Source organism: Aethalodelphis obliquidens, unplaced genomic scaffold (assembly GCF_003676395.1).
Source record: "Aethalodelphis obliquidens isolate GAN/ISIS:26980383/991018 unplaced genomic scaffold, ASM367639v1 scaffold2, whole genome shotgun sequence".
NCBI classification, from domain to species: Eukaryota; Metazoa; Chordata; class Mammalia; order Artiodactyla; family Delphinidae; genus Aethalodelphis; species Aethalodelphis obliquidens.
Window position 1 is genome coordinate 37322433 of NW_020837946.1, and position 20909 is coordinate 37343341.

General features: G+C 35.7%; 1 protein-coding gene across 6 annotated transcripts in view; it reads left to right on the top strand.

Moving 5' to 3' along the window:
• Window positions 1-14786, top strand: part of BOLL (boule RNA binding protein) — a 56484-nt gene extending 41698 nt beyond the window's left edge. For 3 of the 6 annotated variants that reach the window (XM_027114827.1, XM_027114858.1, XM_027114847.1), the window contains one exon: window positions 13105-13945. In XM_027114827.1, coding sequence (XP_026970628.1) covers window positions 13105-13128 — 24 coding nt within the window. In that variant the 3' untranslated portion in view covers window positions 13129-13945. Of the gene's footprint in view, window positions 1-13104 lie in introns of all 6 variants that reach the window. The other 3 variants (XM_027114878.1, XM_027114868.1, XM_027114836.1) reach the window with 3 other exon arrangements.
• Window positions 14787-20909: the final 6123 nt, after the last annotated feature.

Here is a 20909-nt window from a genome sequence, read left to right on the forward strand (position 1 = left end):
GCGCCACAACTACTGAACCTGCACTCTAGAGCCTGCAAGCCACAACTACTGAAGCCTGCTCTCCACAACTACTGAAGCCTGCATGCCTAGAGCCTGTGCTCTGCAGCAAGAGAAGCCACCGCAATAAGAAGCCCATGCACCACAACGAAGAGTAGCCCCCACTCGCCGCAACTAGAGAAAGCCCATGCACAGCAACGAAGACCCAATGCAGCCAAAAATAAAATTTAAAAAAAAAGAATGAAATTAGAACACTCCCTAACACCGTATACAAAAATAAACTCAAAATGGATTAAAGACCTAAATGTAAGGCCAGACACTATAAAACTCATAGAGGAAAACACAGACAGAACACTCTTTGACATAAATCACAGCAAGATCTTTTTTTGATCCACCTCCTAGAGTAATGAAAATAAAAGCAAAAATAAACAAATGGGATCTAATTAAACTTAAAAGCATTTGCGCAGCAAAGGAAACCATAAACAAAACAAAAAGACAGTCCTCAGAATGGGAGAAAATATTTGCAAACAAAGCAACTGACAAGGGATTAATCTCCAAAATATATAAACAGCTCATGTAGCTTAATATCAGAAAAGCAAATAACCCAATCATAAAATGAGTGGAAGATCTAGAGACATTTCTCCAAAGACCCAAAAGCACATGAAAAGATGCTTAACATCACAAATTTTTAGAGAAATGCAAATCAAAACTACAGTGAGGTATCACCTCACACTAGTCAGAATGGCCATCATCGAAAAATCTACAAACAATAAATGCTGGAGAGGGTATGGAGAAAAGGGAACCCTCCTACACTGTTGGTGGGAATGTAAATTGGTACAGCCACTATGGATAACAGTATGGATGTTCCTTAAAAAACTAAAAGTAGAACTACCATATGATCCAACAATCCCACTACTGGGCAAATACCTGGAGAAAACCATAATTCAAAAAGAGTCGTGTACCACAATGTTCACTGCAGCACTATTTACAATAGCCAGAACATGGAAGCAACCTAAATGTCCATCAACAGAGGAATGCATAAAGAAGGTGTGGTACATATATACAACGGAATATTACTCAGCAATAAAAAAGAACAAAATAATGCCATTTGCAGCAACATGGATGGACCTAGAGATTGTCATACTGAGTGAAGTAAGTCAGACACAGAAAGACAAATATATGATATCGCTTATATATGGAATCTAAAAAAAAAGGTATAAATGAACTTATTTACAGAACAGAAGTAGAGTCACAGATGTAGAAAACAAACTTATCGTTACCAGGCATTAAGGGCGGGGGGCGACGGGAGAGAGATAAATTGGGAGATTGGGACTGACATATACACACTACTATATATAAAATAGATAACTTATAAGAAGCTACTGTATAGCACAGGGAACTCTATTCAGTACTCTGTAATGGCTGCATGGGAATAGAATCTAAAAAAAGAGTGGATATATGTATATGTATAACTCATTCACTTTGCTGTATACCTGAAACTAACACAACACTGTAAATCACCTATACGCCAATAAAAACAATTTTTAATAAAATAAAAAAATGAATATAACAAAACAGACTCACAGTTATAGAAAACAAACTAGTGGTTACCAGTGGGGAGAGGGAAGAGGGGAGGGGCAAGATGGGAGAAGGGAGGGGCAAGATAGGAGTGGGAGATTAGGAGGTACAAATTACTATGTATAAAATAAGCTACAAGGATATATTGTATAGCACAGGGAATATAGCCAATGTTTTATAATAACTTCAACTTGCGTATACTGTATAAAAATACTGAATCACTATGTTACAAACCTAAAACTAATATAATACTCTAAATCAACTATACATCAGTTAAAAAAAAAAAAAAAACAGATTAAAACTAAAAAAACAAGAGGGTCCACCAACTACTTGGCACAATTACTGCAAAAGGAAGATTATGGTGAAATTTCAGGATAGGAGTGCAGTGGCAGGGGAGGGGTAGTTTCTTACCCTTTAACCACTCTTTGACTTTCAAAACTTTTATATATTACTTTAATAAAGATAAAAATTAACTTCAAAAGTACAATGAACACCAGATTGAGTGTTTTCAGCCAACACATGTCAGGCAAATGTGAACAACAGTAGGGGAAAAAAAAAACAGGATGACATTAATATAAGAAAGTAAATTTCAAAGTAAAAAGCAGTAGGCTTCCCTGGTGGCACAGTGGTTAAGAATCCGCCTGCCAATGCAGGGGACATGGGTTCAAGCCCTGGTCCGGGAAGATCCCACATGGCATGGAGCAACTAAGCCCATGAGCCACAACTACTGAGCCCATGAGCCACAACTACTGAGCCCGTGTGACACAACTACTGAAGCCCATGCGCCTAGAGCCTGTGCTCCACAACAAGAGAAGCCACCGCAATAAGAAGCCCTCGCACCGCAACGAAGAGTAGCCCCCACTCGCGGCAACTAGAGAAAGTCTGTGTGCAGCAACAAAGACCCCATGCAGCCAAAAATAATAATAAAAAAAACAAAGTAAAAAGCAGTAAACAAGACCAGTTTATTGTGATAAAAGTTTAAATCTATAATGAATAAGTCTAATAATGTAACATCAAAAATATAAAGTAAATCTGTTAGAAATACTAGAAGAAAGAAACGTAACTGTGATGGAAGACTTTAATATGATGATCATAACTCAGATTTGAATAAATAAGACCTAAAAAATATTATATATGAATAATACATACTGAATTTTGTGCCTTGCAATGAGAAGGCTATTTCTTTTCTAGCATCCATAGAACATTTCTAAAAGTTGATAATATTTTAGTCACAAAGTAAATCTCTATAAATACAGTAAATTGTACTGGCCATATTCTCTAATGAGTGTAACTCATTAACGAGTATATTCAAAGAAGAATATTGTGGAACAGTTATTGAGAGATTTTTGAGAGTTATTAACTCTCAGAGTTATTGAGAGATTGACTCCCTGGCAGGCATCCTTCAGGATCCTTCATTTAATCCTTCATTTCACCCTGTTGAAATGGCAAAATGGCACATATGGGTTGAGATAGCCTAGGTGAAGATGCCAAGTGCTCTGTGTCTGGACATGACACACCCCAACTCCTTCTCAAACCACAGCACAAGCTAGTGGAACTGGTTTGGCCCACTATCCACCCTCTAAGTATTTTTCTCTACCCCTGTAAGTATTACTATCTTAACTGATGATAATACCCTTAGGAGAAAACTGTCTCAAGGTAAAAATCCCAGAACATCTGAGAAGAAAAACACTGTAAGTGACCAAAAAAAAAAAAAAAACAGCTGAAATTTGTTTTTTCTTACACATGTACTATTCCATATATATATATATATATATATAAAAGAAGTAATTTTTTTAAATAAATAATAAAACCATCAGCTTTTTGCATCTTTGAATTATCTCGACTCCACAATCATGTTTAAGTTTTTTCTCCTTTTTTTAATCTTATACATTTTTAAAAATAAAGTTTACAGATAACTTTTATATCAAATTTATGTAACCTGGAAATAATTACACATCTCAGTGGTCCACTTTTTTTCTTCATTAAATGTTTATTTTTTATAATGAAATATAATTGATATATAACATTGTATTAGTTCAGGTGACAATGTAATGATTCAATATATGTATATATTGCAAAATGATCACCACAATAAGTCTAGTTAAACATCCAAAACCTCACATAGTTACAATTTTTTTCTTGTGATAAGAACTTGGAAGATCTACTCTCTTAGCAACTTTCAAATATACAATACAGTAATATTAATTATAGTCACCGTGCTGTATATCAGTGGTTCACTTAGAAATTTCTTCCATATCTTTTGTATATCTTATTAAAGCAGTAATTTTCTGCTTACTTTTTCATTACCCAGACTTAAGATAGGAGTCTGTGAATTTGAGTTTTTCTACACACAACTAAATCAGATAAAATATATATATGCCCACAAAAAGACAGTCAACTAATCTTTGACAAAGGAGCAAATATAATACAATGGAGAAAAGTAGTCTTTTCAACAAATGATGCTAGAACAAGTGGATATCCACATGCAAAAAAGTGAATATAAACACAGATGTTACACCCCTCACAAAAATTAACTCAAAATTGACCACAGACCTAAATGTAAAAAAGAATATAAAACTCCTAGAAGACGACATAGGAGAAAATCTAGATGACCTTGGGTTTCACAATGACTTTTTAGGTACAACACCAAAGCCATAATCCGTGAGAGAAATAATTGATACAGGGGCTTTATTAAAATGAAAAACTTATGCTCTGTGAAAGACAGTGTCAAGAGAATGAGAAGACAAGCCACAGACTAAGAGGAAATATTTGTAGAATATTATCCAAAGTATACAAAGAATTCTTAAAACTCCACAACAAGAAATTTTAAAACAATTTAAAACAAACCAATTTAAAAATGGGGCAAAGGCCCTAAGAGACACCTCACCAGAGAAGATACACAATTGGCAAAGAAGCATTTGAAGAGATGCTTAATATCATACGTCATTAGGAAATCGCAAATTAAAACTGCAATGAGATACCACTACACTACACCCACATTAGAATGGCCAAAATCCACAATACTGACAGCACTGAATGCAAGCAGGGATGTGGAAGAACAGGAACTCTCATTCATTGCTGGTAGAATGCAAAATGGTACAGCCACTTTAGAAGACAGTTCGTCAGTTTCTTACAAAACTAACTATACTCATACAATAGAATCTAGCAACTGCGCTCTCAGGTATTAACCCAAGTGAGCTGAAAACATGTCCACACAAAACCCTGCACAAAGAAGTTTATATCAGGCTTATTCATGATTGCCAAAACTTGGAAGCAACCAAGATGCCCTTCAGTAAGTGAATGGAGAAACAGTATATCCAGACAATGGAATATTATTTAGCACTAAGAAGAAATGAGCTTTCAAGCCATGGAAAAACATGGAGGAAACTTAAATGCATATTGCTAAGTAAAACAAATAATAATCTGACAACACTACATACTGTATGTTTCCAATTATATGACATTTTGGAAAAGGCAAAACTGGAAACAGTAAAAAGGTCAGTGGTTGCCAGGTGTTGTGGGGAGGGAAAGTTGAACAGGCAGAGCCCAGAGGATTTTTAGGTCAGTGAAACTATTCTGTCTGTTAGTATAATGATAGATACATGTCATCATACATTTGTCAAAACCCATAGAATGTGTTAACACCAAGAGTGAACCCTAATGTAAACTATGGACTTTGGGTGATAATGATGGGTTCATCAAATGTAACAAATGCACCATTCTGGTACCAGATGTGAATAGAGGACGTTGTGCATATATGATGGTAGGGAGTCTATTGGAACTCTCTACTTTCTGCCCAATTTTCACTGTGAACCTAAAGCAGCTCTAAAAAAAAGTCCATTTTTTAAAAAATTATTAAGGTACCCAGGTTTCAACCCAGAACCTTTAACTATTGATTTTATACGTTAAGTACTACAGTTAGTTGTGGATGTGCCCAGTGTGAAAGAAAACATTGAAATAGTGTCAATAATCGTTTCCCATTAGTCCCTCATAGCTAATAATTATGGCAATCTTTTCTTTATACGTCTGTCTTCTTAGAAAGGTAATATAACCTACTGTATAGCACAGGGAACTCTACTCAATACTCTATAATGACCTATATGGGAATAGAATCTAAAAAAAGAGTGGATATGTGTATATGTATAACTGATTCCTTTGCTGTACAGCAGAAACTAACACAATATTGTAAATCAACTATACTCCAATAAAAATTAATTTTAAAAAAAGGTAATATAGTGACCACCTAGAGGGGTGAGATAGGGAGGGTGGGAGGGAGGGAGAGGCAAGAGGGAAGAGATATGGGGACATATGTATATGTATAACTGATTCACTTTGTTATAAACCAGAAACTGACACACCATTGTAAAGCAATTATACTCCAATAAAGATGTTTAAAAAAAAAAAGACCTGGTGCAGCCAAATAAATATTTTTTTAAAAAAAAGGTAATATAATGCCTTATATGTGTATATTACATGTATCTATATATGCAGTATATATTATATATTTATATATAATATTATATAATTGTTGAGAGTTTTTGTTTTTTCCCACATAAATGGCAATTTATATCACCACACTTTACTTTTTATCTTATTAACACATTTTCAATGGTAGTATATCCTAGCTCAATCAAATTCTCTAAAACAATTAGGGAATTACATTTTTAATTAAGTTCAGAAGTTAGTTGCTGCTCTTAAGAAAATATATAGACCTGAATACTGTTGTCCTTGGTTTTCCTGAAATATTAAAATCTAATCTAAGATTGCCTTAAGAGAGTCAAACTGAATATTATGTCACTTTTTATACTTGAAATGTTAATGATGATAGTATGCAAGATGGGGATCTATATGTTATTAAGTACCTTTGCAGCAAAAAGTGTGATATACTGATTCTTGATGATATTATAGAATAATCACCATGCCAATCATTTACATTTAATCTTTGAGTTCAAGGAAAAGAGATACTAAGATTCTGCACTGAGTTTTAAAGTTAATCTGCTCCGAAGATCCCCTCCTAAAGAGTCTGTAGATATGTGTATTACAGTATAGCTTGTTTCCCTTATAATCTTATGTATTTTATTTTAGATATTTAAAAACATGATTCTGAGAAGGGGTTCATAGGCCTCAGTAGACTACCAAAGAAGTCCATGGCACAAATATACAAAAACAATTAACTATTTATGAAGACCTCTATTGTACCTATAATAAGTATATAGAAAACAAACATTTTTAAAAAATAAAAACAGTTAACCTCTGTGTTAGAGTCACTTTATTTCATTTGTAACATAAATTTTAACAGGAGGAATTTCTTTAGCTACATGTTCACCTAATTCTAAGAGAGCTTTTTAGTCTTCCATACTAGTTGAGGTTATTCAACTAGATAAGCGGTGACATAGGAAGTAGGTTGATGAGGAATAATACCAACCAAATATTGCAAATACAGTTTACCACATTAAGTAAACACAACTTTCTACAACAAACATTATAACAAACGTAATTTTCTATTAAAAAAACACTAATAGTCTCAACGTTAAAAAGTCAAGGCCTTAAGAAGTATTAAACTTTTTAATATTACAAGAAAGCTCTTTGTGCTTTTGTAAAGACTTTCTGACAGTAAAACATAGAATAACTGTTGTATAGATTTAACTTAAACACTGTGGTAACTAGAGCACTAATATTTATCTCCTTTTTTGTTTGTTTATTTATTTATTTATTTGGCTGCGCCGGGTCTTAGTTGCAGCACGCAGGATCTTTTAGTTGAGGCAAGCGGGATCTTTTAGTTGCGACCTGTGGGATCTTTTAGTTGCGGTGTGTGGGATCTAGTTCCCTAACCAGGGATTGAACCCGGGCCCCCTCCATTGGGTGTGTGGAGTCTTAGCCACTGGACCACCAGGGAAGTCCCAATACTTAAGTGCTTTAGGTACTTCTTATATACCTAAATATATAACCTAGTTAATCCCTGTTCTTTGTAGTCTCAAAAGCATTAGTATCAATAGCTTCTTAGTTTCTCTTAAGTTTCTATTAAACTTGTAATTTCTGATTTTGACTTTAATTAAGGTGAATCCAATATATTTGAGGGTAGTGATAATTTATTTCCACAATAGAGTAGATACACTCTTAAGGCACCTTATTAATGTTTTCTTTCAAAGATTTTCAGAAGTTCTCAGCCTGAAATTTTTTTTCCAGACTGAATAGTTTAAACCCCCAGTGGTCAACAAACTTTCTGTAAAGGGTCCAATAGTAAATATTTTAAGCTCTTTAGGCCACATGGTCTCTAGCTCAACTATTCACTGCAATTGTAGCTTGAAAACAACCACAGATAAACAATGACTGTGACCATGTTCCAGTAAAACTTTATTTACAAAAACAGATGATAGGCCAGATTTAGCCTATAGGCTATAGTTTTACAACCCTTGGGTTAACCCACTGTCAGGTTCATGTATCGTCTTAAAGTGTAATGTGAAATGTAGTACAAATGCTTTGGTTATATTTCCATTTTTTTTATTGACCTATAGTTGATTTACAATGTTGTGCCAGTCTTTGCTGTACAGCAAAGTGACTCAGTTATACACATATGTACATTCTTTTTTATATTATAGAAAATATATCATATATTATATACATATTTATATTATATTTCCATTTTTAATTATTTGTTTTTGATCTATGTTTAACCTAACATGGATTATTTGACCCTTAGCTTCTAGACTGATTTAATTTCACATTGTCCATAAGTTCTTACCAGTCAGAATACTTAGTCAATGTGGGGGAAATGTGAATAAGGATAATTTGAGATATTTGGGGGGGTTGGGGGGGTTGTTTTTCTGTTTTAGGGGGTTTTTTGGCCACACTGCTTGCAGGATCTCAGTTCCCCGACCAGGAATTTAACCTGGGTCACAGCAGTGAAAACCCGAAATCCTAACCACTAGGCCACCAGAGAATTCGAGGTATTTGTTAATTAATGTGTAAGGATAGGTACTAATTGACACAGTATTCTGAGTAAATTTTGTGCTTCGTTTAGAGGGGGAACTCTGTCTCATTGTGTGGCACAATCCAATTACGTATTCCCATTCTTAGTTTTAGCACTCACTTCCCTTGCATTCTGAGTCTGTCATTCCCTCTATTTGAACATTTTTCCTCCTTTTACCCAATCTATTTTCTTTCCTCGTAGCACCCATACTACTTGGATGAGCATTTTACTTTCACGACTGAACTCGTCAAACCTTAATACCTTACAGAATTGCTTCCTGAATTTTTTTTTTTTTTTTTTTTGCGGTACGCGGGCCTCTCACTGTTGTGGCCTCTCCCGTTGCGGAGCACAGGCTCCGGACGCACAGGCTCAGCGGCCATGGCTCACGGGCCCAGCCGCTCCGCGGCATGTGGGATCTTCTCGGACAGGGCACGAACCTGTGTCCCCTGCACCGGCAGGCGGACTCTCAACCACTGCGCCACCAGGGAAGCTCCCTGAAATTTTTTGGATAACATCTTTCCCCACTTTGACACAGGATAATAAGCAATAGGATTTTGTATTCCACACTTCACTAAAAATATTTTAAATTTATCTGTTTTGGAAAGGCATGAAGGAGGAATATAGGGGTATCTTTTTCACTCATGAAATTACTGTTCTTTCAGTACTGAGATCTAGTCAAAGCACTTATCTAAGATTTATTGCCAAGATTTGATGATTATTAGCCAAACCGCAAGGGTCTTGTCCTAGTGCTTGTCCTCTTAGATTCTCTTTAATACAGTACTGTCAACTAACCTGTGCTCAAATTTTATTCATTCTTATATGTGACTCTCCTTGCACTCTGTTTGATCTTTCAGTATCTCTTTCAAAAAATATATTTTTTCCTTTTTTACCAGCTAATCATGGCATGATTCTCTTTGTCCTCTAAATTGTCTTCTCAGGGAGTTTTCCAGTTTTCTTCTGAATTTTAGTAGTGTTTAATAGTGATTCTGACCCTAGTGTTTTGATTCTGTCCCTATTTTAACTCTAAAACAACAACACCTGGATGGATGGTCACTACCTCCTCAAACTGAAAATCATGAATACACAATTTCATACATTTTATTTTCAGAATCCTCACCTCTTTCATTTTAGTTTGCCCATCTCCCTTATCCCCTGAAATCAAAACAATACCAGTGACTTTTTCTGACTTCTTTAAGCCACATGGTCTCTTTGTACTGTTTTGTGTCCTTTTTCAGATCACTAACTTGCTAAAAATAATATATTCATTTCTCTTTCCACTGCCAAATCCCTTTTCTAAGCTCTATTATGGACTAACCAGATTACTGTATATTTATTTCTTCAAGACTTCTCTATCTTCAGTTTCTATCCTTTAGTCATGCATAAAATCTGAATTTAGTTTTTTAATCTGTAGTTTCTTTTCCTCTTATCATTCTCATCAACTCTTATCCACATACTTCCTTGCCAAATTCCTTGCCATTGCATATTCTTCCTTCAATATTCCCATAATTATCGACCTAAATTATTCATATACAACTGTTTATATTTTTTTTCTTTGAGCTGTAATGAAGTTAGCTCCTGTTCTCTCTAGGCTTATTGAGCTTCAGTCAGGCAATTCCACATACAGAGAACAGTTTAACTTCGCTTCTCTTATTTTTTTCTGAGAGAACCAGGGCATATTGCAAGTAAAAGTTGATTAGGCATGAATAGCTATATATTACCACAGTATCTTTCATTCATTTACCAAATATTTGTCAAGCATCTACCATTTGCTAGCCAGTACTCAAGACACTGAGAATACAGCAGTGAGTTATATTAAGTGGTATTAGACAGTATTGAACAGGCCAGAGAAATCCTGGCCTGTCTATAGAGTTTAGCAAACCAGACAAGTTTGAACCCCTAGAGTCATGCTGTTCCCAAAACATGGTAACCACTAGCCACATGAGGCTAATTCCAATTTTAAATTAATTAAAATTAAATGAAATTTAAAATTCAGTTCCTCAATTGCAACTAGCCACATTTATTTTGTTTTCAATTGAGGTATAGTTAATTTACAGTATTGTTTTAGTTTCAGGTATACAGCATACTGATTCAATACTTTTGTAGATAATATTGCATTATAGGTTATTACAAGATAATGGGTATAACTCCCTGTGCTGTATAATAAATCCTTGTTGCTTATCTATTTTATATATAGTAGTTTGTTAATTCCATACCCCCAATTTGTCCCTTCCCCCTTCCCTCACCCCTTTGGTAACCACAAATTTGATTTCTATGTCTGTGAGTCTGTTTCTGTTTTTTATATACATTCATTTGTTTTTTTTTTTTTTAGATTCCGCGTATAAGAGCTATTATATTGTATTTGTCTTTGTCGGACTCACTTCACTAAGCATAATATTCACTAGGTCCATCCATGTTGCTGCAACTGGCAATATTTCATTCTTTTTTATGGCTGAGTAATACTCCATTGTGTGTGTGTATAATGTGATATATATATATATATATATATATATATATATATCACATCTTCTTAATCCAATTGTCTATTGATGGGCATTTAGATTATTGTTTGGCTATTGTAAATAGTGCTGCTATGAACATTGGGGTGCATGTATCTTTTCAAATTAGTGTTTTCTTTTTTTTTTCTGGATATATACCCAGGAGGGGAATTGCTGGATCATATAGTACTGCTATTTTTAGTTTTTTTAAGGAACCTCCATACTGTTTTCCATAATGGTTGCACCAATTACATTCCCACCAACAGTGCAAGAGGGTTCCCCTTTCTCCACATCCTCGCCAACATTTGTTATTTGTAGACTTGATAAAGGCCATTCTGACAGGTGTGAGGCAATACCTCACTGTGTTTTGTTTTTTCTAATGAGAAAGTATTTGATTTTTTTTTATTTTATTTATTTATTTTTTGGCTGCGTTGGGTTGTCGCTGCACGCGGGCTTTCTCTAGTTGTGGCGAGCAGGGGCTACTCTTCCTTGCAGTGCGCAGGTTTCTCATTGCAGCAGTTTCTATTGTTGCAGAGCATGGGCTCTAGGCGCACAGGCTTCAGTAGTTGCAGCATGTGGACTCAGCAGTTGTGGCTCGTGGGCAGTAGAGCGCAGGCTCAGTAGTTGTGGCACATAGGCTTAGTTGCTACGTGGCATGTGGGATCTTCTTGGACCAGGGCTCAAAGCCGTGTCCCCTGCATTGGCAGGCGGATTCTTAACCACTGCACCACCAGGGAAGTCCCTCATTGTGGTTTTGATTTGCATTTCTCTAATAATTAATAATGCTGAGCATCTTTTCATGTACCTATTAGCCATCTGTATGACTTCTTTGGAAAAATGTCTGTTCGAGTCTTCTGCCAATTTTTTGATTAGATTTTCTTTTTTATATTGAGTTGGATGAGCTATTTGTATATTTTGAATATTAACCCCTTATCTGTCACATTGTTTACAAATATTTTTTCCCATCCTGTAGGTTGTCCTTTCGTTTTGTTTATGGTTTCCTTTGCTGTGCAGAAGCCTTTCAGTTTAATTAAGTCCCATTTATTTATTTTTGCTTTTACTTCTTTTGCCTTGGAAGACTGATCCAAGAAAATATTGCTACAATTTATGTCAAAGAGTGTTTCACCTATGTTCTCTTACAGGAGTTTTATGGTTTCATGTCTTACATTTAGATCTTTAAACCATTTTGAGTTTATTTTTGTATATGATATGAGAGAATATTCTAATCTCACTGTTTTACATGTGGCTGTCCAGTTTTCCCAGCACCACTTGTTGAAGCCACATTTCAAGTGCTAAATAGCCCCATGTGGCTACTGACTACCATATTTGACAATGTAGATATAGAACGTTTCCATCAACATAGAAATTTGTCAGATAGTACTTCTCTAAAGTAATTGGAATATGGAAAATTTTGAGCCTATACAAAATGTAAAAATATGTCATAGGACAACTTGGTTCCCTAAATTAGGAATGGACCTATGCTCAAAGTGCCAAAAAGGTGGTAGGGACTAGGTTGTTTCTTTGGCCCAAACTAGCATTAGCACAAAAAAATTCTCAGGATAACACAGATATATGGAATTACTCTGTTTTCTATGACATAGGTACCTAAGTGCCTGTTCTACCAATGCCAGCTTGAAGAGTACTTTTGGGGTTTTAGACAACTTTCTAAATAGCCTTCTGCCTATCTCCACTCCCTTTTTTAGAAACATGTTTTTAAAACTCACCTCATAATGTTTTCAAAATAGAAGGAATGTTGTAACTCACTTGTTTCTCTGTTGACCTATTTCTCATTTTTATATATGGAACATTTATACTGTAACACTAGACTAAAGATTGTGTAAAATAGATTGTAAGCTCTCAGAGAGAGAGCAAGCCTTTCCTGAGTGCTGGACCCCTCCTAATCTCTACCCTCTCACTTCTTAACACTCTAATACTATTAGCACCACATGTTCTGCAAGTATTTAGTAAATGTTCGTGGATGTCCTACACTCATCTATTCTAACTTATTCTTTTTTTTCCCATTCAGGTTTTCTGATCTATATTTTCTTTCTCTTTACTTAACAGACAGTGTGGAGCATTCATTATTAAGACAACTGGGCAGCTCTAGTCTAGCTCAACTGATTTCTTGTCCTATGATCCTTGTGTGGCCGAGACCCAGCTTCAACGAACCGGCTAGATGCTGCCCGTTGTGAAACTTAGGGTTAGTTAATACCTCGCCATACTTATTTATTCCACTATAAGCTGTCTAAATTTGATGAAATTTGCTTTTTCAGCTGTTCTACAAAATTATTTAGGTGGATGTGGCATGTTGGTTTTTTAATGTGTTGATCTAACTGTAGTGACATTTTCTACAACATGTTTTATCCATTCCATAAATAATAACCACATTGGGAATAGTGAGTTATCTTTCATTTTCTCTGCTTTGTGTTATTTCTTTTCCTCTCAATCTTTTAGAAGTTATGTTTCATATTCTTTGATATTTATTTTAATATTTAGGATAAGAGTCATTTCTAATTCTAATAGAATTTTTAGTACTTTCATGCCTTTTATCACATATTTAATCTTAATGAATCAGTTCTACTACTTTGTAATTCTGTCATTTTTTTGTCTTTTTTTTATTTATTTGTTACTGCTACTCCTTATTTAATTTTGCTTTTACCATGGTTTTCAGAATTTGAATAGTACTTATACTCCTTTTTAAATAACATTTCCAAACATTGGAAATACCATCAACATGATCAGTATTCTTGCCTTTTCATGTGATTAATTTGACTATAGTAAATTTTTTCTCTAATATTTGAGATAATGCTCCAGCCTTCCTATAACATAAACCATTTGGTACCAAATTTTATATAATATGGATCACCTAGCAGAGGTGTTTTGATAAAAGAAGGCTCACCTCTGACATGATCTCATAACATTGACTAATATTTTACTATATTTTGGTGTTTTAATGTTTTAATCTTTTGACCTTTCCTTATGTTTTACCAATATATTCAGTTATATATGTTATCAGTTCTTAAAAGGACAATTAATTATTTCCATAAAAAGCAAAATTATTTCTTACACCAAAGAAAAACTTTAAATTCTGATTCTAAAGCCAATTCTTATTATACAATTGGAAAATAGGTGGGGAGGAGAAGCCGTTGTTCAAAAGTTACGGAACAAATCGTAAGTGTTTTTATCACTAAAATTTATTTGTAGTATGAAAAAAGCCTTCTTCAATCCATTTGCAGTTCTTTCACTGACCTCCTAATTTTAGGCAAGAAGGGGAAAAGCCATAAATATTGGCATTACCCTAATAAATCTCCTTCCTTTCTTTTTCCATCCCCAAATATATTCCATGCTCAGCAACAGAAATAATAAGACTTGGACCCCAAAGTTTTTCCTCGTGAGTCAAACAGGGAGTTTCTTTTGAAACCGTAGTGAATGTGCTTGCCAGTCAAATGGTTTCATGAGAACAGCAGGAGAATATGAAATATATACTAGCATATGAGGATTCCATGTACATTAATTACTCTCAGTTTTTAGAAATGTAAAAAGACTAAAGTCCCACAATGAAATTTCAAGTTTTTTGTTCTGTAAGAAAAATTATTAACTACCAGTGTTAGAGATCTTCTTTTAATAGTACTATCCTTGAGAACAAAAAAAATTAATGTCTTGATTTTCAAAATGTTAAACATGATGCTAAACAAATCCTGGACTGTTAATAAAAATTAATGATGTATTACTGGATAAGGAATTTTGATAATTATGCATACCCAGGCGTGTTTTTCTACAGAGCTATATAGATTATATGTATGCACACATCTAATATATATACATAATATGCATACACACATACATATTTTATATATATACGTGCATATATAATTCATACATATAGACTTTCTTAGAATTTAGCTTTATTTTGAGAAGGTAATCAAAACTGTAGAATTTATTGAAACCTAAATATATGCAGGATATCATCAACCTTCTTCATGGCCTAGCTTGATAGCCCAAACATGTTTTCCTAAAAACAGATTAGGAGGATGAAAATTCTCCCGACATATACTACATAAAGCTCATTTTATTTTTTTCCTTTCTGTAGGTTTTTTGTTTTTTTGTCTTTTGGGGGTTTTTTTTGCCAGCGCCGTGAGGCTTGTGGGATCTTACTTCCCCTACCAGGGATCGAACCTGGGCCACAACAGTGAAAGCTCCGAGTCCTAATTCCCTGGCAGAATTCCCTGTAGTATATATCCTATAGGTAAATTTGAAACGTAGTTTTTACTTACTTAGTACCCATTTTGAAAAGCCAATCTTAAGACAGCTGCAGTTCACTCTGTTTTAGAATGAAATGGGTAATACATTATTAGTCCCTGTACCAGAAGCACAAGGTAATAAATTTGCAACCTATTTTCCTAAAACCACTAATACAATCAGAGATAGAAAGATGGTAGCATGTCAAAAGATAAAGCATCTTGGAAAATTAAGACTTTAACTTCCTCTCAGCTGAGTTATCAGGATAGCTTAGAAAAAGATGTATGATTTAGTTTATAACATTGCTTTATAAATTTCTGCCAATAATGGCAGTACATTATTTTCAAACACGTTTATACATGATAACTCCCATATGTTAGGAGTGTGTTTCCTGGATTTATGCTATATTTAACTATAAAATAATGAATCGGGGTCACACAAAAATTCTTTGTATTTTTTCCAGAAGTAGTGCTTCAATAGTATTAAAATATAGAATCAAAGGACTAGAAAAAATTTTAGGAGGGCATCCAATTCAACGTTGATATCATGCTTCAACATGCCCTATTGTTATAATAGTAAATTGCTGGACCCTGAACCTATACTTCGACTAAAATGTACTATGAAATCCCTATAGACTTCAGGGGGAAAGAGCCAAATTATACACAAAGGATGGATATAATATTCATCTTTGGTACTGTTTCTTTCAACCCTATTCCATATTTTCATTCCTGTATATAAATTCCTAAAACTATGCTATCAGCTTCTGTACTTGCATGTTGAGTACTACTCTCTGATTAACAGCTACAGTTATTGCTGTTGTTGGACCTGCTATGTGTGTTTCTGTCTCTCTGCTTTTATGTATTGCATAAATTTGCTAATATTTTCTGCATCCTCCTGGTTCCTCTCAGAAATCAAGTACCATTCAAGATCATTTATTTAACATTGTCATTATTTCTCCTTTCCATGTGACATAATCCTTCTTCAGTTTTCTATATACAAGATTCATGGTTATCTTGATGTTACCTGCTTTCTGACCTGTAAGGATCCACAGATATAAAATAGAAGGTGTAGATTTCAAACTAGTGAAATAACAGATTAAGGATTTCCCATTTTATCATTCTTTTTAGGCATGGTGCCTAAAATAGTATCAACTAATATAATGACAAGCCTGAATCTATCAAAGTAAAGATACATAGTAACAGTATGAATAGTCATTAAGACATTTTACTTAGGCTAGTGAGTGATACCATATTGACATCTGACTTATTTTTAAAACATGTAATTTTAAAATTTTCCATTTACTGATTTGTCAGTTTTCCTCATTTGGTATGTATTTATTAGTCAAAAGAAGCCAATACTTGATTATTTACTCGTATTTTGGTGCATAATTTTCTTAGTGAAGCTAGTATGTTAACCTCAGTTTTGCATTTCTGTCAAGGTGTGTACCCATGAGTAATGGTCATTCAGTACTTCTCTAAAGGTGATATAAGTCATAAATATCGTTGTGCACTTTCTCCCCTTTGGAAAGAAGGGGTGTAAGAAGCCACCTCTCTATACACAGGGACTAAAGTCCTTCTCTTCCTCCCCTGCTAAGAGTCTTTTCCTCAATTCAGCCCTCTTATTTGTTGGTTTTTGTTCCTCATCAGAGGAAACTGAGGGGACCCTAGATCCTCACACTCCTTTGGGATGTATGTACCTACAAAATTCCAGTATGCTCTTAGGCTTAAAGAGAGAATTTCTAAAAAGAGGTTTTTTTATTAGACTCTAACTTTTTTCTTCATTTCTTTTTTTGTGGAATAGAGAGGGTAAAATACATCTCTGGGAGTTTTTCTTTCCTGGGGAAAATAACACTTTTCAGGAAATGGTAGTTCTTTTGTGTTATTTTGTTATTTAAAGTGACTCAAGTACAAAGCCTTCAAAGGAAATGTCTCAAAGTTCTTAGCATTTATTTTCCTCCCATTACTTACCATCAACAGGTTTTGTTGCATTCTCTCTAGGCCTTTGTCTTTAATAGGTTTCAGTGTTTTGCAGTTTTCCCTTTGGAAAATTACAAGTGAAAAATCAAACTACAATTAACCCTTAAACAACACGGGGATTAGGGACACTGACACACACACACACACACACCCTGAGTATAATGCATAATTATGGCCCTCCATATCCACCATTCTGTATCCATGGTTCCTCCCTTGTTCCTTATCTGTAAATTCAACCTATGGTGGATTAGTACTGTAGTTATTTATTGAAAAAAATCCACCTACCAATGGAGCCTCACAGTTCAAACCTGTATGTCGTTCAAAAGTCAACTATATATTCTTCCTGTCCCTTGAATTCCCTAAGCCTACCAGTTGTACTCTTTCAACCTGGAAACAATTCACTGTCTATTCACCTGAATATCTCTTTTCCAACTTGTTTGCCAAGTACCATATCCTTGATGTTTGAATCAATTAAAAAAAAAAAAGAAACTGAGTGTGCTAGCCATGAGAAAGACCTCCCCCTCCATCTGGCTTTCCCCCTTCTGGCTCTTAGCATTCTGAGGACCTCTATTTTCTATTTTGGATAGAATTTCTCCAAATTTTTAGGGACCCTGAGTCTTTTCTTATCCACCCAATTCAATTAATTTTCTTTTTTTTCTCTCAGACAAACATTTTTTTTTAATGCATGCTCTCCTGTCTTTTTATGGCTGTGTTGGGTCTTCATTGCTACATGTAGGCTTTCTCTAGTTGCCGCGAACGGGGGCTAACTCTTCATTGCGGTGCGCAGGCTTCTCATTGTGGTGGCTCCTCTTGTTGCGAAGCACAGGCTCTAGGCACGTGGGCTTCAGTAGTTGTGGCTCACAGGCTCTAGAGCACAGGCTCAGTAGTTGTGGTGCACAGGCTTAGTTGCTCCGCAGCATGTGTGATCTTCCCGGACCAGGGCTCGAACCCATGTCCCCTGCATTGGCAGGTGGATTATTAACCACTGCGCCACCAGGGAAGCCCCCAATTAATTTTCATTGACTGAAAATGATAGAGCTTAAGTATATTTTCTATGTAGTCATTATATGTACACTGTCACCTCTGCTTTCATTTTCAAATATGGCTCTAAAATGAAAGAAAAGAAAGCAATCAAGCATACTTAATTTTGGAAGAGTTTTGCCAAATTCCAACCATATTACTGATGATATTTAAATTCACAAGCTAGTCCCAGAAAAGATGTCAATATTGGGCTAAGTACGTAATCTAATAATACTAACCTGAATTCTAGATTTGAGGAATAAAAGAAAGGGAGAAAAAAGGATCTTTCTCCTCCTTGACTTCCCTAAGAATAAAGAGAATGTTAGTTAATGCAAACACTCAATCCAATTTAGTAGAATTTCCAACAGTATAATGTAACATGAAAAAATTCAAGCAATATGGGAACGATGTTTTGGCTTAAGGAATCCAGCTTACAAGTAGCTAATTCATACTTAAGAGAATGTCATTCTTGGTTTTCACAGCTTCCTTCCTTCTTCCATTTCTGAACCCTTTGGTACTCTTTTTTTCTTTTTTTTTGGCTGCATTGGGTCTTCATGTCTGTGCTCGGGCTTTCTCTAGTTGCAGCGAGGGAGGGCTACTCTTCATTGTGGTGCACGAGCTTCTCATTGCAGTGGCATCTCCTGTTTCGGAGCATGGGCTCTAGACACACAAGCTTCAGTAGTTGTGGCACACGGGCTCAGTAGTTGTGGCTCACAGCTCTAGAGCATAGGTTCAGTAGTTGTGGCACACGGGCATAGTTGCTCCGCGGCATGTGGGATCTTCCTGAACCAGGGCTCGAACCCGTGTCCCCTGCATTGACAGGAGGATTCTTAACCACTGCACCACCAGGGAAGCTCCCATTGGTACTCCTTTTTTCTTTTTTTTTTTTTTTTAGCTGTATTGGGTCTTCATTGCTGCACGCGGGCTTTCTCTAGTTGCAGCGAGCAGGGGCTACTCTTCGTTCTGGTGCGCGGGCTTCTCATTGCGGTGGCTTCCCTTGTTCCGGAGCATGATCTCTAGGCACACAGGCTTCAGTAGTTGTGGCACATGGGCTTAGTTGCTCTGCGGCATGTGGGATCTTCCTGGATCAGGGCTCGAACCCGTGTCCCCTGCATTGGCAGGCGGATTCTTAACCACTGTGCCTCCAGGGAAGCACCCCCCCATTGGTACTCTTAAAGCTCCATATTGTTCACAATGCTTCCTAATAATAACAGAGTGAGCACTTTGGAAGTATGAAAAAAAAAGAGAGAACCAGGATAGCTTTTGCTTGAACGTGGAATGTTTTATCCTTTTCTTTCTTTTGCTTTATGTATTATAAACATTATAAAAGGAAACTTTGAAAGATGATGATCAACCACAGTTATGTTTGTGTCTAATTCCTAAAGATCAGATGAAATTAGAAATGATGATAGTTGACCAGAGGGCAGACAGCAGAAGCAAGAAGAACTACAATCCTGCAGCCTGTGGAACAAAAACCACAATCACAGAAAGACAGACAAGATGAAAAGGCAGAGGGCTATGTACCAGATGGAGGAAAAAGATAAAACACCAGAAAAACAACTAAACGAAATGGAGATAGGCAATCTTCCAGAAAAAGAATTCAGAATGATAGTGAAGATGATCCAGGACCTTGGAAAAAGAATGGAGGCAAAGGGCTTCCCAGGTGGCGCAGTGGTTGAGAGTCCACCTGCCAATGCAGGGGACACGGATTCGTGCCCCAGTCCGGGAGGATCCCACATGCCGTGGAGCAGCTGGGCCTGTGAGCCATGGCCACTGAGCCTACGCATCCGGAGCCTGTTGCTCCGCAATGGGAGAGGCCACAACAGTGAGAGGCCCGCGTACCGCAAAAAAAAAAAAAAAAAAAAAATATGATCATCTCAATACATGCAGAAAAAGCTTTTGACAAAATTCAACACCCATTTATAATAAAAACTCCCCAGAAACTGGGCAAAGAGGGAAGCTACTTCAACATAATAAAGGCCGTATATGACAAACCCACAGGAAACATCATTCTCAATGGTGAAAAATTGAAAGCATTTCCTCTAAGATCAGGGACAAGACAAGGAAGTCCACTCTCACCACTACTATTCAACATAGTTTTGGAAGTCCTAGCCACGGCAGAGAAGAAAAAGAAATAAAAGGAATACAAATTGGAAAAGAAGAAGTAAAACTGTCACTGTTTGCAGATGACATGATATTATACATAGAGAATCCTAAAAGTGCCACCAGAAATCCACAAGAGCTAATCAGTGAATTTGGTAAAGTTGCAGGATACAAAATTAATGCACAGAAATACACTAATGATGAAAAATCTGAACTAGAAAATAAGGAAACACTCCCATTTACCACTTCAACAAAAAGAATAAAATACCTAGGAATAAACCTACCTAGGGAGACAAAAGAGCTGTATGCAGAAAACTATAAGACACTGATGAAAGAAATTAAAGATGATACCAACAGATGGAGAGATATACCATGTTCCTGGATTGGAAGAATCAATATTGTGAAAATGACTATACTACCCAAAGCATTCTACAGATTCAGTGCAATCCCTTTTAAACTACCAATGGCATTTTTTACAGAACTGGAACACAAAATCTTAAAATTTGTATGGAGACACAAAAGACCCCGAAT